We start from the raw sequence: 18,297 nt of genomic DNA, 5'->3' as shown, positions 1-18,297 counted from the left end.
TGGATGCCTGATTGGTGTTAAGAGGCAATTATTCTTAATTTTGTATTAAAAGTAATGTTTTAATTACGTCATTATTCATTTTCAAGAGTGCTCACATGAGTTTCCTTTTCTTTCTCTTCCCAATTGTAGATCATAATTTATAACTAGTGAGCACCACTACTACCACTTAACTGTCTAGGTATAGCACTACAAACTAAGAACAGTGGTTGTTTTTCATGAAATACATTTACATCAACTTACATTGGCCTGTGTGACGATCTTCCCCTTCTCCCATTTCCCTATTTCTACAACCTATTGGGGGTGTTTGCTCTCCTGACCCGAGTTCATAATAACCTGCAAGACTGCAGAGATGAGATCTACATTACCTTGCCACTGGGAACTGCTATGTTTGGAGGGACTGTTAATAATTTGGATTTAAGAGTAGAGTCCTAGGGGATATATTTGCTAAAGTGCGGGTTAGAAGTGGTGTTGAAGTGCCTATAGCAACCAGATTCATTTATTTTCAAGAGTGCTCACATAACCGTTTCCTTTTCTTTCTCTTCCTAATTGTACTCCCAATAGATTGTCAGAATAATCCAAAAACAAATTATCCAATTAGGAATCCAAAAGAGAGTGCAATTTTCAGTCACTGCTGTATGGGCTGCAGATAATAAATCCCCCGCCACGCCTTTCTCAAAAGTAAGTCGAGGTACCTTTGAGAAAGGCGCATGTTTAGAATGGCTTCTAGTAGTAGCACAGCCAAAAACAGTTTTAGTTTGTTTTGTGAACCTGATAAAGTAATGGATTTTAGTACCAAATACTGTAATACTGCTATATGATTACTGTTGATGTGGGAAAAATTATGTCTCCTGAGACAAAAATAATGTCTTTAGTTCCAATACTGCTATAAAATGGAGACTCTCCTTTCTGCACTCTCCACAGAGGGCTTCTTGTTGTGGAATATGGGCTGCCAATCAAAGAAGGGGCACACTAAACTTTGTATAATCTCTATGCATTTTGTATTCTTCCCATACTTTGAATGTTTGAAATCATATGTGGAGTACTTTATTTTACTCTGTATGAAGGGACAAACTATATAAAAACTTATATTTTTCCCTATGAGTTGCATTTTTACAGGCATGTCGTGTTTTAATATTGATTGTTTGTTCTCAAAACTGTATTTACATCCCTGTGTAGGCTGTTTCATCAGAATATTATACTTGCTATACCAGTGTCTCAATTGCATCTATTGTACATTACCAACCTTCTTTTTCTTCTGTAACCGATTTATAACAAAATTTGCATTGAATAAAAACCAATGAAATGTAGAAACACAGGATATTAAGAGGGACACAACTTTCTAGAGAAGACTTTTTAGAACATGGTCCACGAATAGCTGTATACCTGCAGTGATGATAAATTTAACAATTTGTGGTCTGGACAATTATTTTATTTCTTCTTCCAAACATTATAGGTGTGGCAGTGTGGCGGGACTCTTGAGATACACCCATGTTCTCATGTTGGTCATGTTTTTCCCAAGAAGGCACCTTACGCCAGGCCAAATTTTCTGCAGAACACCGCGCGTGCTGCTGAAGTGTGGATGGATGGCTATAAGGAACATTTTTACAACCGGAACCCACCTGCCAGAAAGGTATTGGAAAACCAGTGTATAGTGTCCAGATAAACTTATTACTGGGGATTATCACATCACCAGTGTTTATATACACTTTGCACATACATTTTCAAAATGCTTATATTAGGGTGGGTAATTATGAATGAGGTAGCACCAATCCAGTCCTACAGGCCAGCTACTTCTATTTATCCTGACACCAAGTGTTTGAGCAGGTTCTTTTTATATAGTTTCCCTTGCGTGGCATCTGTGGCAGGGTCATTGGTGGTTAAATATCTTCTCAAGTTAAAGCTTATATTTAAAATGTAGACTGCTGTCACTTTAAACTACCAGTTTCAGAAGCCCTTATTATAATAAAGGCTTAAGGAAGACTGGCTGCTATTTCATAGTAGTGGTTAAAGCTGTCATTATGATTACATTACACAATTTAAAATATTTGGTTTAAGAATCTGTAGCAGCATTAAAGTCAGTGGCCAAAATGCTAGAATACTTTCTTGGCTTTTCTGAGCAATAACTGTTGCACAAACCCCATCTCAGATATTAAAGTACTTTGTTTTAATCTGAAGGAACCTACAAAGCATATACGTTTTCACTGTCATGTCCCTTTTTACTGTTGACTAGTTATTTCATGTAATATTTATTTTTATAGCATCATGCGTCATCTTCTGCGCCCCACTCCAGTTGCTCCCCATCTATTCTTGCACAAATGGTCATAACATTGCGCACCTATGGCTTCCTGCAGTCGATGAGCTGCACATCCACCTAGTTGCACACCCTCCCAAGCTCTCCGTTACAACAGTGATGACACCCCCCTCCCACTCCTGTGGCCTTTAAATGGACCTAAATTTAGCCCAAAGTTTCTAAAGTACAATTTTAAATTATATAAAGAAAAAAAGGTTTTTGTTTTTTTTCACAAATAATGAAAGAACCTGCGCTAAATTAGGTGTATACCAGATGGTTGATCTAATGATCACATGCATATACCATGATAAGTGAACAAACAATGATGAAAATATAAATAAATGTAAATCACTGAACTGGAGTGAATTGAGATATAGCTTAACAGATCTCCAGTAAATAAAACTTGAATAATAATAAATAGATAGGTGTAAGGCTTGACTGACGGTATAAATATCATTTAATAAGCATGTCTATCATGCCATAAGAACACAGGAGTGCACAAATAAATCAATAAACAATAATAAAATAAAAATGTATGAGTAGGGGTTAAAATCAAGTAAATAAAGTCACAGGGGTGGGATAAAAATAATCAGTCCATGGGCCAGTGTTAAATAGTCAATTGTACTCCTCAATGGACGGAATCCGGAGTAATGTCCAGCTAGGATATAAATAATTACCAACTTGAAGTAGACAAAGGTCCTGACGAGTAGGCAAGTACCCACAGATGGTGAGGAACCTGAGGCACCGTAGTTGGAGAAATGGAGAAGGCCGGTCCGGAAGCCACAAGTCGCGACCTCAGGTTCCTCACCATCTGTGGGTACTTGCCTACTCGTCAGGACCTTTGTCTACTTCAAGTTGGTAATTATTTATATCCTAGCTGGACATTATTCCGGATTCCGTCCATTGAGGAGTACAATTGACTATTTAACACTGGCCCATGGACTGATTATTTTTATCCCACCCCTGTGACTTTATTTACTTGATTTTAACCCCTATTCATACATTTTTATTGTATTATTGTTTATTGATTTATTTGTGCACTCCTGTGTTCTTACGGCATGATAGACATGCTTATTAAATGATATTTATACCGTCAGTCAAGCCTTACACTTATCTATTTATTATTATTCAAGTTTTATTTACTTGAGATCTGTGAAGCTATATCTCAATTCACTCCAGTTCAGTGATTTACATTTATTTATATTTTCATCATTGTTTGTTCAGTTATCATGGTATATGCATGTGATCATTAGATCAACCATCTGGTATACACCTAATTTAGCGCAGGTTCTTTCATTATTTGTGGTCTTTTTAGTTAGGAGAGTGACATCCTCCTTGAACCAGCAGCTGTCAGACAGCACCACCTGATACATTCTGTTTTATTGGGTTTTTTTTAGTTATACTGTATTTCTCCAAAAAAGAAAAAATATTTTTTAATAAATATTACTTGGATAAGTTTTAAATAGATGTTCTTAACCAAATTCTTTCAAAAAGAAAAAAACTTACATTTTTTTTAAGACCTTTTTGGAAAAACAATTAGCTAGTTAAGTGGTTAGAGAGAAGAAATTTGGCAAGCCAGAATTGTTAGCTTAATGCTTTCATAAATATCCAGGGATACATTCTGCTGTGTTAGTTCTACTCAAAGTACAGTATCATTTCTGCTTTTGCACAGCACACTTCCAACTTCCTTTAATTTACTCTAGGAAAACTATGGAGATATTTCTGAACGCAAATTACTCAGAGAGCGACTGCAGTGTAACGATTTTAATTGGTACTTGAAAAATGTTTTTCCCGAATTGCATGTTCCCGAAGATCGTCCTGGCTGGCATGGGGCAGTACGTATTCATTTACTTTTTTTTTTTTTTCTTTAAGAACTTCACCAATCTCTCTTATGGTATCTTAACTATTAATAGTAAAATCTTAAACTGATGATTTGACTGAACTAACTTTTTTTATATCTCTTACATCCAATCAGGGGGACACTGCTCACATGGGGTGTAGGGGGTGCTGTGAGGAGTTAAGCACATCAAACTACAAGCTAACTTCTCCCCTCTACATGCCATAAGCCCCACCAGAGTGAACAGAAATCAGTCTATTTTATGTGTCTGTAGAGTAGGCACCAACTTCGGCTCGCTGCGGGATCAGCTTTGTGAATTTTTTATGCTTGAGTGCTGCCGTTTTCTTTGTTTGTGAAAGAGACTTAAATATATATGTGTCTGTAGCGTAGGCATCAACTTCGGCTTGCTGCGGGATCAGCTTTGTGAATTTTTTATGCTCGAGTGCTGCCGTTTTCTTTGTTTGTGAAAGAGACTTAAATATATATACATAATATAATATATTAGAGGCTATGTATTAGACCTCACAGGTCCTTCTCCCCTTCTGAAGGTTACTGTAGTCAGGTGTTATTGTTTCAGTATCAGAGGAACAAAATTTGTTCCTGGTACAGAAGCCAGATATGTCTTTTCGGCATGTTCTGAATCTAAAGCCTCTGATTCAATACATGCGAGTAGCAACATTCCGAATGGACTCCCTTTCGTCTGTGATTGCTGCAATACAGAGGGACAAGTTTCTGACGTCTATAGATGTCCGACAAAAACTTACATGTCTCCATTTGGGAAGGTCATCACAGCCTCCTCAGGTTTGCAGTATGGAAGGTCCATTTTCAGTTCAGTGCGCTGCCATTCGGGTTGGACATACCACCCATAGAGCCTGATTCGTAAGCTCCTAGCAATGTTCGCACATCTGCGCATGCGTATGGGTCGTAATGGGCATGCGCCAACCAGTCAGAGCGGTTGGAAATCGTGTGTTCGCAAAACAGCGAGTGCCTGCTAATTTGAGTGACAGGATGAGGCGTTTGTGGGTGGTAACAGGGGAAGGTGCTTGAAAACGGGGAGTGGAGATCCGAACGCAGGCGTGCCAAACGGTCAAAACTGGCGTTTTAAGGGTGTGCATAATTAACAAAGCAGCGTCATCTGCCACGTCACTTGGTTGTCTCTTAGCCTGAACTGTTCCCATGATTGCGGTAGGAAAATCCAACCACAAGCACTGCGAGCAGTTCAGACGCCTTTCGATGTACTCGATTAATCTAATAAATAGCGGAGATGACGTATGATGCGAACGGCCAGGGGGCGTCTTTACAAAATAGCGAGCGCATATTTTGTTCGCTCGCTCAGACATAGAGGCGTCAACAGACCGCAAAGAGCGAGCGCTCTATTAAAATAGACGGCCCCTTTTTCTGAACGAGCGAGCGCAAATAGCGTCCGGCTCTGAATCAGGCCCATAGTCTTTACCAAGATCATGGTGCTAATGGCAGCACTTCTCCGGTCAAAAGAGGTGATGGTGATTTCATACCTGGATGATCTGCTGATCAAGGTGAAGTCCGCTTCACATCGTCTGTTTTTTTTGCAGCACATGGTGTTTGTTTGGTACCAGGTCCTTCTGGGGTGTTCCTGCAGGAAGACTAGATCTCAGCAGTGCACAAACAGGTGTTGGTAATACTGGCTTGCAGACAGGTCTCAGTACTCCAGTGCATGCACTTGTTAGGCAGTCCTGTTTTGAGGCGGTTCCCTACTCATGTTTCCATTATTTGACTTTTTCAGTACTTCAGACTGTCCCCAGCAACTCTCCATTCCCTACTTTGGTATCTGGCTAGGAGTTTTCTCAATCAGGAGCAGCTCCTGTCAGTTGAGGCATGGATTATAGTAACCACGGATGCAAGTTTCTCCGATTTGGGTGTTGTCTCATTGTGTCTTCAGTTTCAGGGTCTTTAGTCCTGAACCAATGAATGTCCTCGGGCTACAGTCAGTACACCATGCTCTGCTCAGAGCTCTCTTCAGGGCAGACCCTTACATACTCAAACTGGCAATGGCATATGTAAACCACCAAGGGGGTACAAGTGTTCATCCTTTGAGTACAAAACTGGGAAGCCAATTACCTCCACAGATTAAGCCGTTCACGTAGGGGAGTGGTCCTTGCATCCTAATGTGTTTTCCAGCTAGTACAGCGCTGGGGTCTGCCAACCTCTGACTTATTGGCTTATATGAAAAACCACAAAGTGCAGCAGTACGGGACTCGAAACAGGGATGTTCAAGTGTATATGGTGGATGCCTTTACGGCACATTGGCCTTTCCCGCAGGCGTATCTCTTCCTGCAATTCCTCTGATTCCCTGAATTCTCAAAAAAATCAAGGCAGAAAAGACTGTCATCATCCTTGTGGTTCTGGAGTTGCCTCAGATGGCTTGGCATGCCAACATCGTTCTATTGGAAGCAGAACCTCCGTAGCAACTTTCTGCACCAGAGACCTGCTCAATCAAGGTCCCATCCAGCACTCAGATGTAGCTTGTTTGGCTTTAACGGCATGGGTGTTGAAGCCATGATTTTCCAGGCTAACGGGTTTTCTGACAAGGTCACCCAGACAATGATCAAGGGCATGAAAATGGTGTCTTCCAAAAATAGGGTCTGGAGGACATATATTGCTTGATGTGAAGAAAGGGAGGGTAGTACTTTGGCATTTAATTTGCAACATTTTTTGTCCTTTTGTGGGATGGACTAGACAAAGGCACAGGTTTCAGCTCTGTCTATTTTTTATAAGGAAGTTGTTCTCTATATCCGAGGTCCAGACTTCTCTTCAGGGGATGTTACATGTTTACCTCCCTTATGTGCCAACGGTGACCCCTTGGGATCTTAATTTAATGTTGATAGATTACAAAAATCTCCTTTTGAGCCCCTTGATGCTTTTCAGTTGAAGTATCTCACATGGTGGCTTTCTTATTGGCCATTTCTTGTGCAATATGTATGTTGGAGCTGGCAGCTCTTTCATGCTGGTTTCCATATTTGATATTTCACCAGGTTAGGGCTTTTATGAGGCCTACATAATCTTTTCAGGCCAAGATGTTATCTCATCTTCATTTAAATCAGAAAATTGTTCTTCCTGTTTTGTCTCAAGAAGATGATGACTTGTCCTTGCTGGATGTTGAGCAAGCCTTACAGGTTTATGTTGATCGCTTGAGGTCCTGTGCAAAAAACGGGTAGTCTTTTGGTTCTGTATGAGGTGCACAAGAAAGGTTGGCCTGCATTCAAGATGTCTGTAGCGCGATGGATAACAGCAACCATACGTCAAGTGTACGTTTCAGAACTTTTCTGTTCCAGAGGGTATAGTGCCTCATTAGACCAGGTCAGTGAGCGCCTCTTGTGCAGCATGTTGCGTCAGTGGAGCAATTATGTGTTTTGGCAAAGGATACCAACTTCGGGCGTAGTGTTATGTGTGCTGCGGTGGCTGGGCGTTCCCACTCCCTATAGGGGCAGCTTTGGAATATCCCCATGGTGAGCTGTGTCCCCCAGATTGTATGTAAGAGAAAATAGGATTTTTGGTACTCCCCTTTAAATCTGTTACTCTTGATCTATCTGGGGACACTGCATTCCCTCCTGTTGTTGTTGTTGTCTACTACATGTTTCTTACCTCTTTGGTTATGTGTAGTATGCTCAACTGTTTAGTAAGGTGTCTTTTAGGACTTTATAAAGTTTGACTGATTCATGTTATCTACGGCTTATGAGATGTAAGGGGGAGGGGTTAACTAACAAACAAGTATTGTTTGATGCATCAACTCCTCACAGCGCCCTCTGCACCCCATGGTGAGCAGTGTCTCCCAGATGGACCAAGAGAGATGGATTTTATGGTGAGTACCAAAAATCCTATTTTTGATCCTTCCCATTCCCTGCTATCCAATGCCATTGCCATTTTAGTTTTGTTTGTCCGACATTTCTTTCCCCCTAATAGTGTGTTTTACTTGTACTGTAAATGCCATTCTACACAAATCTGTTACATACTGTACAGTAATCTCACAATTAATAATGCAATACCATTCACACATTATATACACTTAATAATATTTTTAATTAGGGACATTGTAATGAGAGACTTTTTATGGTGCTAGTTTTTGAGCCTTCTCAATGAATTGTAAGCATTTACTGTCATGGTTTTCATGTCAGTGGTGTCCATGTGCACTCACTATGGAATTGAAAAGCTGGAGGGTTACTGCTTTTGAAATGTTGACCACTGAATTGGAATAATTTTTGCAGAACCATTCCTGAATCTATTAGAGCCTCGAAGAGCAATTATGTTTGCCATGGTTATGTCTCTACCTCTATTTACTGAAACAGAAAGACTTAATCTGCTCGTCTATATGCAGCACTGACTGCTAATTAATAGAAGCGACACCACAACATAACTGTAGCAGCACATCATTATCAGCAATATTACAGTAAAATGTTGACTTTTGTGTAAACTTTATTGTGTCATTAAAGTGTTAACAGAAGTACTAATTACAAACTATATTTTAGTTTTATTAACTGTTTTATATAGTGCCTACAGTTACGGAGCCCTTTATAGAATATTTAATCATTTTCAACAGTCACTGCCTCTGGGCAGCTTACAAAATGTTTTACCTACCACAAATAAAAAGACTGAATGGTGCAGGTATTTGGTGTGAGGCAGGGTTTCCTCCTGCAGTATGACTCTGCAGCACAGTACCTGAGAGTGTGCTTTTAGGTGTGTCTTGTTACATACAAAGGTGGAAAGGTTTGTCATTGTGTATATAATAGGTGTGTAGGATATGTTCAAGCTTTCCTGATATTTGCTTCAGTAAACATCCTCGTGTAGAGTGAAATCTCTTTATATTTTACAGCATATTCTACTATTCTGTGTAACACAAGACCTTTGACTCTTCCTTCAGGTCCGTAGCATGGGCATATCAAGTGAGTGTCTAGATTATAATGCCCCAGACCATAACCCCACTGGGGCTCACCTCTCTCTGTTTGGATGCCATGGGCAAGGTGGCAATCAGGTACATTTCTAATATTTTGTTCATACATATTGTGCACGACAATATCCTTTGCTTAATTATAAAGCAAGCAAATAAAATTAAGGTTTGCTGATCTATCGTAAAATATTAGACACTGCAAAACAAAATAATCAATCTTACCAAATTAAAAAGATTGGTCTTTCATCATACGTGTATGTGTTGTCTGCTTTTCAGTTTTTTGAGTATACAACAAATCAAGAGATTCGCTTCAATTCGGTCACTGAAATATGTGCAGAAGTCCCCGAAGAGCAGAAATATATTGGAATGAGGCATTGTCCTAAAGATGGTAGTCCTGTTTCTGAACATATTATATGGGAGTTTAGACTTGTAAGTACTAAAAAAAAAAAAAACTTTGTACATATATTGTAATATTGAATTAAAATGGTCATGGAAGTTTAATTATAACATTTTCTAGAATGAGTTAATTTCTTTCTGTGTGATTGTTCTTATTATTATATCTACATTTCTGCACCAAACATTCTATAACTGTTTCACTTTAGACTAAATTTTTCTTTATTAATTCACATATATTAGTGATTTGAGTATCATATATATCTGTATTTAAAAATACTGGACAATAAATGTGGGTATCCACTGAACGATAACGATATCGTTTTCGTTCAGTCGTTCACTACACTGCAGGGCGCCCACACTGAACGATATGTCGTTCAGTGCAGGCACAATCAATCATCTGCAAACATGCTGAGCCTCACGATATCGTCAGCTTGAACAACATGTTTGCACGATGATAGATGTCTAAAAGACCAAATTTTCAAACGATGTTCGAACGATATCATTATCGTTCAATCGCTCATTTAAATTGTCAAGTGGATAGGCACCTTTAAGACTAGTTTATTTGGTGTACTCTGATACACAAGTAGTAATTAATTCAAAATTAAATTATATATTTATAATTATAGATTTTTTTTTTTCCTCAGTGAACCTTGTCTTCTCATAATGATATTTAATTAAGTTGCAAACCTGACAAACTTGTTTTAAGCTTTCCATACACTAGTACGACCAGCATAAGATTAGATTCATTTTACAGTTTCCCTTGAACTCCCTGGCAGTCCCGGACGCACCATTTGGTGCTTTTGACACGCAATGTTAATATGATTATTTGCCCTGATGCATCGTGTGTCCGAGCGGTGTCACTTGTTAAAAAAAGACGACTGATGTAATCACGGGTGAGGGAGATTCATGGTGCATGCATATGTCTTTAATAAAATAAACACAGATGCAGGGATGGTTCAGTGAGAAAAAACGGCATGCATACCCCTACCCCACCCCAAACCAAAAAAGAAAAACCAGCAACTAGCCCGGGCTTTTAGTGACCCAGCATCGGGCTTGAGCGAACCAGCCCTGGTTGCCAAACTACGGGGGACACACAACGTAGGGGTCCCCCGTATTCTGTGCAACCGGCACTGGGCTCTGATCCGGTCCTGGTTCTGGAAATACGGGGAGAAAAAATGCGTAGGGACCCTCTTGTATTTTCCAGAACCAGCACCTGACTTTTTCTATCGGGGGGCTGATGCCACAGCCCAGGGAGCCCTTTCACTGGGTCCCCAAGCCGAACCATCAACCCTGACCGCTAGTCAGTCCAGGCTGGGGAGCTGGGGACCCACCCCTCCAGGGCACCCTGGACTGATAGCCCGGGGCTATCCCCGGCACCCCTGGGGTGGTGGGTGCGGGGTTGATAGTGTATAAGTGTAGTGTAAAAAAGAAGTGAAAACATTGTCTTTACGAGTAGAACTGCAGGGCCCAGCAAGCCTCCCCCGCATGCTGGTACTTGGAGACCCACAAGTACCAGCATGCAGGGCATTAAGGGCCCGCTAGTACCTGTAGTTCACCTGTAAAGAAATGTTTAAATAAACACACTACATACACACCGTGATAGTATAGTTTTAATACATACACTCTCACACATTTGGTCTTGGTAAAAAAAAAAAAAAAAAAGACCCATGAACTAGGTACCAACTACGATGGTCGATACCTCCCGAATGAAGAGCTCAGACGCAGCTTTGTAGTGCCGTGTCTGAGAGTTCATTGGCTGTGAGAGGTCAGCCCCCGCCTCTCAGCCAATGAACGCTCAGACACGGCACTACAAAGCGAAATGCCGCATCTGAGCTCTTCATTCGGGAGGTATCAACCATCGTGGTTGGTACCTAGTTCGTGGGTTTTTTTTTTTTTTTTTTACCAAGACCAAGGATGCCTACAGGGACAAGAGGACCAGTCTAGGTAATGTATGTGAGTGTGTATGTATGTATTAAAACTATACTGTCATGGTGTGTGTATTGTGTTTATTTGAACATTTGTTTACAGGTGAACTACAGGTAACAGCGGGCTTTTTAATGCCCCGCATGCTGGTACTTGTGGTTCTCCAAGTACCAGCATGCGGGGGAGGCTTGCTGGGACCTGCAGTTCTACTCGTAAAGTAGACAACCCTACACTTATACACTATCAACCCGGCACCCACGGCCCCAGGGGGGGTGCCGGAGATAGCCTCGGGGTATCAGCCTAGGCCTGAGGTGCAATCGAGGAGGGTTGGGGGGGGCTTTATTTGGGTGGGTCCCCTGCTCTCCAGGAATCCCCTGCCTGGACTGACTAGCGATCAAGGTTGATGCTTTGGCTTGGGGACCCGGTGAAAGGGCTCTCCGGGCTGTGGCATCAGCCCACCGCTAGAAAAAGTCCGGTGCTGGTTCTGGAAAATACAGGGGGACCCTAAGTATTTTTTTTCCCCCTGTATTTCCAGAACCAGGACCGGATCAGGGTCCAATGCTGGTTGCGCAGAATACGGGGGACAGCTATGTCGTTTGACCCCCGTATTTTGCGCAACCAGGGCTGGTTCGCTCTAGCCTGGGGCTGGTTGCTCTTTGGTGGGGTGGAATCAGTTTCTTTTTTTATTTTTTCCTCACAGATGCACGGATGGTTCTCACTGAACCATCCCCCACCCGTGCGTGCATCAGTCTATTATTATTTTTTTTAAATGACGCCGCTTGGACGACCGGATGCATGATGCATCACATGCTCAAATACACGGCACGAACAGCATACGATTACGACGGATAATATGGGCTGCACATTTGATCACACGATACGTTTTAAGAGCGGCGGTAGCGTGCATCGGATGGTATCCTACCTTAAAAATCACACAATTTCCACACGATTCATTGTACGATGCGTTGAAAATTGGACAATTGGTTCCGAAATCGCACTAGTGTATGGCCAGCATTAGGAATGTCTGTTATCAGGCTGGTGCAAAATGTAGTCTAGAAAGTATGGATTGAAAACATCTTGAGAAAACATTTGCTCCTTCTTGACATGGGTCACTTTGCTTTTACATAAGCCTCGTACACACTGTGTTAGACATAGCTCAGTGTATACGGGTTTCGAGGGGATCGGGAGGTTGGCCCGATAAATATTAAACAGCACATAAGATGCGACCTCTGGTTCCCGACTGTCGCAGGAGCGTTATAAGCCGTTTATCAGCTAACGCTCCTGCGGTCTTGCATACACACATATACAATCATCGGGCCGAGGATTGTATAGTTGTGTACCCAGCTGTTTACAATCATCGGGCCGAGGATTGTATAGGTGTGTACCCAGCTGTTTGATTTAACCGTTCTGAAATACTTGTCTAATTATTTGTAATTGAGAAACTGTTTGTATTTGTATTTAGGATGGAACAATCTATCATCCTCATTCAGCCAAATGTATTAGCTCATACCGTACATCAGAAGGTCGTGCAGATGTGGAAATGAAGCCCTGTAACTCAGTGGATAAAAACCAACTTTGGAAATTTGAATGGTAGAAAAAAAGATGGGACTACAGACGGAATATAATTTTCTGCAGTTAAACAAAAAGCTCCTAACCATTAAGATTTATTGACAAAATAAGACTGGTTACTGGATGGAATTTAGTTTGCCTGACTGCAACACAATGACTTGCCAGCATATAACAATTTTCTTCATATCCAAAAGTGCCTTTATACACATTGTGTGCTGCTAGAGGCTCTTTTCTTGGATTTTTTAAGTATGTATTGAATGGTACATAAGAAGTCTGTTAATTACAGTAAACACTTTATTTATTTTTATCTGACTTGCAAGTAATATACAATTTTAGAAAGTGTGGTGGTTTACTACAAAGTGGGGTATAAATTTGCACTCCGTATTCTTGTGCCATGGTATGCAGTTACCTTGTGCCATATGTCGCTAATACAGTCCAGTTTTCTTTGTTTTTGTTTTGCGTCTTCACCAAGTTCTTGTACAAAGTTCAATTTATGTGCATTCCATTGGTATGTACATTAGCAATGATGGCCAACTTGAAATGTCAAATAGAAGCTAGGAAATGATGTACTATGGCTAAAAATGAAGTGTGCTGTTATTGCTGGGAGAGGAGACAATAGTTATGCACAGATCTGTGTATGTATTACTTGATGGAACATAAGTTCCATTTTCCAGCAAGCTAGTGTCACTTGTTGGGCAGATGTACTAAGCTCTGGAGAGTAATAACTACCAGCCAGTCAGCTCCTAACTGTCATTTTACAGGCTGTGTTTGAAAACTGACAGGAGCTGATTGGCTGGCAGTTTATCACTCTCCAGTGGATCATTTTCCAGTGCTTAGTTGCGCCTATATCTGTTGTCTATGGACAAATTCTTCTGTAGATGGTCACTATAATTCTTTCTGGAAAGCCATAGCAGGAGTTCCACCTGTAGGGTACAGAAGGCTACTAATAATAATGAACGTACAAATCGTGCAGCAACATAAGAAGTTGTATTTTTGTTCCTTAAATACACTGCAAAGATTTGTTATCTTAATGATGCACTGGACAGAATTTTAAATCTGAATGTTGTTAGTAACATTTAAACCTAATAAAACCTGAAAATGCAACCAATATTCTAGGATTACAATAGAAAAACACCTTATACAATATTGTGTAACAGTCAGAATCCCGACGCTCAAAGGTGAGTTGTCCAAACCTTAACCCAACTTTCCCGCAGCCTAATGGGGCATACACTCTAGACGATAAAAGTGAACGATAACGATATCGTTCAACGATATATCGTTCATATCTTCAGTGTGTATGCACCAAACGACCAACGATACGTGCTCCCTCGGGTCATTAACGATGTTTGCTGTCATGCAAACATGCAGGCCAATCTGACATATCTTTAGAAAGTGCTTGTTCAGGGATGTGGCAGGACGACGTCGCTGAACGATATTGTTAAACATATTGTTCAGTGTGTACACTCAATATGTTTCACCAGTATCTTTCAGCACATCATCTAGTGTGTATGTCCCTTAACCCTAACCATCCCCTTAGTACCTAACCCTAATAGTGATGTCGGGATTCTGGCACCTAGATAGATATCTATCTATGTGTGTATGTATGTGTATGTGTGTATGTGTATATATGTATATATATATATATATATATATATATATATATATACACACAATGTAGATCTGTAATCTCAATTACCCACAATGCTCTAACATCTCTAAAACAATATAATATAATCATTAAATAATGTGGGCTGCAATCCCAAAGTCTGTCCTTTTGCCAGTCCACGGACAAATGTAGTTTTAATAGAGTTTGGAGGTCTTTAGGATGCGCCACCACAATGTCTTTGAATTAACACTTCAGTAACCTGGATGGATATGTTCCTTGTAGATGTTTTCTGAAGATGGAGGATTTGAGAGGATTTCTTCTTTAGATTTCTATAATGAGACCATCATACCAGAGTTCACCCAAAAGACCAAATCAAAACTTGTATATACTGTATCTTTAAAATAATTTTATTCATAAAAGTTTTAAAAGGATCTTACGTAGCAAATACAGAGTGATTTAGGCGGGCCAGCTGTTGTTAAACTTGATGTGTAAGCTCATATACCTTTCACTACTGCATTAATCACCCAATGCGTTCCGTCGAATTATCGACTTCCTCTGGGGTGTTCAATGTTTAGACCAGCATCTCCAAATATGGTATCAATCCCTCTACTCAGGGGTGTATGCTATAGTAGAGAATTAGTAGAATAATCTTCCTTTCATAAAATAGTGACTTCTTAGAATCACTCTATCCAAATACTTCGGCTGTCTCCTGTGTGTGTTCTGTTTCTCAGTCAAACGATGTACAAATCCTTTCTGCTGTGTTGTTTGCATATTTTTGCACAGCCGCTGTGTACAAATACACAGCAGCGGTGGCATTAGTGTACATCTCTGAATCAGGTCCTTGAGGCAAATTCACATTTAACACTCCCTTTTGTGATTATGGGGTCAATGTACTAAGCCTTGGAGAGAGAGAAAGTGGACGGAGATAAATTATTAACCAATCGGCTCCTAACTATCACTTTTCAAACACAGGCCTGTATTTAATTAGTTTCACACCCGTGATACTTTTTCGCCTGCCAGATATTTCGCCTACATATTTTAGCCGCGGAAACTTATCATGCACATACCCGTATTTCGCCCTATTCAATTCCAAAAGATGCAAAAACAGATATACACTATGTCAGAACAGGCGAAAAGTGGTATCAGAATCGGGGAAATCAGCCTGAACCCCCCAAAAACATGCGGAAACTTTGGGGATCAATGTATAGTGCCCGATTAGCCCTAATGAAATAGTTTGGGGTACTTAAGTTCGCACAATTGCCTCTATTTAGCGTCTTTGCACAAGTGGTGAGGAATGGCACAAAGCAGTATTTTTTGGAGAAATTAAGTAGTCCTGTCAAATTTGGGATACATGAAAATGGGTGAAAGCATATTAAAGAGTTGCTAAAGTGGAGTTATAAGAAACTTAAAAAAACGCACCTTCAGCAAACACCTGCAATAAAAAAACACCTCACCCATACTTGCAACCCCCAAATGTCTATTTCGCTACTTTTTAAGTTTGTACCCCCACTTTGCATTTTTTTGCCCCCTTTTTCAAAGTGCTTTTTTGGGCTGTTCCTCACTTTTTTTTTTTTTAGGGTTTTTTGACGCAGTTATCCTTTGGGGGGCTCCCAAGGGTGCAGAGTGGTTTCCCAACCTTTGCACCCCAAAATAGCGATTTTGCACTTTTTTTTTCTCCACCTATTCATAGGCAAATCTTTTTTGCCCATTGCAGTGCGTTTTGGCGTACGCGAAAAGTGTTTGCAATTGAATACGGCGATAAGTTTCTGCCTGGCGAAAAGTCGCAATCGGCGATCCTTTTACGCGGATCTCTGCTTTTCGCTTCTGATTGAATATGGGCCACAGCCTGTAAAGTAACAGGAGCTGATTGGTTAGTACTTTATCTCTCCAAGGTGGTTAGTACTTTATCTCCCTAAGGCTTAGTACAGTACATAGAACCCTATGTCTTTAGTACTAGGAAATATCAATGACCGTTTGAGTAACATTTTTTGTTCGAACTCTTAGTTCTAACTTTCAAACTTTGCCACTGTGTAATGTCATACCTGACATTACTATAACCCCATTCATCAATTAATATACAATCCATTTCTACATGTATTGTCTATATTCGTTATTGAAACATAATTGTTGTTCATAATGTCACATTGAGAAATGAAATAGTTGTGTGTATGTGTGTGTGTATGTGTGTGTGTATGTATGTGTGTATATATATATATATATATATATATATATATATATATACATACACACACACACACACACACGCAAGCTAGTACATTGCACCATGTCACTTCTGTCCACACCCTACCCTCTGCCATCCCACCCCTTCCCCACTGTATTACTAACCAAACCACATTCATGGTGCAGTAGTTCCTAGGCTTCTGCAATGAGAGCTGTTGTGGTTGAGCACGACCTGTCTCCCACTGCACGTGACATAGATGGGACAATTTAGAGCATCTTAATATAAATATATAATATATTGTTATAAGTTTGATTACTTTCATTATCCTCTCTGTTCCCTTTCTAAATGATAACATTGTCTGATTGCGTATTCTTAAAATTCTTTAAATACCGTCCAAAAAATGATAGTGCTTCCTTACTATGTAGCTATTTATAATTCTCACTGCAACAAAAGACCTTATAGATTCCAAACCAGCTGTAATGCTTGTGTCAATGTACAGACTTTTCTATGCAACATGGTATGCATAAGTATAGATAAATATAATGCACAGTTTTCTGGAAAATCTGATCCAAAAATACATTAGGGTTATTTTGATTTATTTTTATTATTGTTTTCTAAACTTGGTATCAGCAGTTTGAGAGCACATATCCACTAAGGTTTCATTGATCTTTATTGGAAATGAGTACTTGGCACACACTGCAGGATGTACCAATAATGTGACTACTTGTGTTCCAACACTTGAGTTTGGGCTAAGGAAATACATCCCGAGAGCTTTTAATGGGTTGGCTATGGGATCCTGGCGGTGAAGATGCCGCCAGTCAGAATAACTACAGCGACATCCCGACAGTCAGACTCCCTGCAGAATTTAGTAAGTAACCCTAACCCTCCCCCTAACCCACCTTTCCCGCAGCCTAACCGTAACCCTCCCAAAGCCTAACACTAAACCTCCGCCTTGTGCCTACCCCTAACCTAACCCTAATACTCCCCTTCGGGATGTCAGCGGTTGGGATTCTGGAGCCAGGATTTTGACCGCCTGCATCCTGAACGTCGGGACGCCGGCTACATCGCCTTTTAATATAGTTGTTCAATCTGCATTCACCATACTGAAAGAACTGTATGTTTAAAAGCTAGTGGGTCTGAGTTCTGGGAATTGAAAACAGGTAAAAATAATTTAGCATTTTAAACTACTGATCATAATTGTAATTGTAATCTTATTAATGTTGTAATTTTCATGCAAAATTTTTATTTAAATTTGTTATAAAATAAAAACCTTTTCAATTAGATTGTTACGTAATGTTTATGAACTCATACTGTAAAGTAGACTTACCAGCTTGTAGTATACAGACAAATAAACAGATTCAGTACATGGAAATGAGCAAGCAGGCTTCAAGAACACAGCAAATATAACAAAATGTGATGCATAAAGAGGCAAAGTACTTATTTTACAGAGGAATGCAAGGCTTTGTATACCCATGAAATTAACTACTGTAGTTCCGAACATAGCTCTAAACCTTTACAGGTATGCTAAAGCTTTTAGTAAACTAATCCTTTCTAAAACAGAAGTAACATCCAA

General features: G+C 40.1%; 1 protein-coding gene across 2 annotated transcripts in view; it reads left to right on the top strand.

The window, feature by feature from the left end:
• GALNT4 (polypeptide N-acetylgalactosaminyltransferase 4) overlaps positions 1 to 18,007 on the top strand; it is a 100,821-nt gene extending 82,814 nt beyond the window's left edge. For both annotated transcript variants that reach the window (XM_088442299.1, XM_088442300.1), the window contains 5 exons: positions 1,454 to 1,630; positions 3,994 to 4,125; positions 9,022 to 9,132; positions 9,325 to 9,477; positions 12,830 to 18,007. In XM_088442299.1, coding sequence (XP_088298425.1) covers positions 1,454 to 1,630; positions 3,994 to 4,125; positions 9,022 to 9,132; positions 9,325 to 9,477; positions 12,830 to 12,961 — 705 coding nt within the window. In that variant the 3' untranslated portion in view covers positions 12,962 to 18,007. The remainder of the gene's footprint in view (positions 1 to 1,453; positions 1,631 to 3,993; positions 4,126 to 9,021; positions 9,133 to 9,324; positions 9,478 to 12,829) is intronic.
• The last annotated feature ends 290 nt before the right edge of the window (positions 18,008 to 18,297 follow it).

This window comes from Taudactylus pleione, unplaced genomic scaffold (assembly GCF_031769625.1).
Source record: "Taudactylus pleione unplaced genomic scaffold, aTauple2 ptg000309l, whole genome shotgun sequence".
In the NCBI taxonomy this organism is placed as follows: domain Eukaryota; kingdom Metazoa; phylum Chordata; class Amphibia; order Anura; family Myobatrachidae; genus Taudactylus; species Taudactylus pleione.
This window is presented reverse-complemented; position numbering and strand designations above follow the sequence as displayed.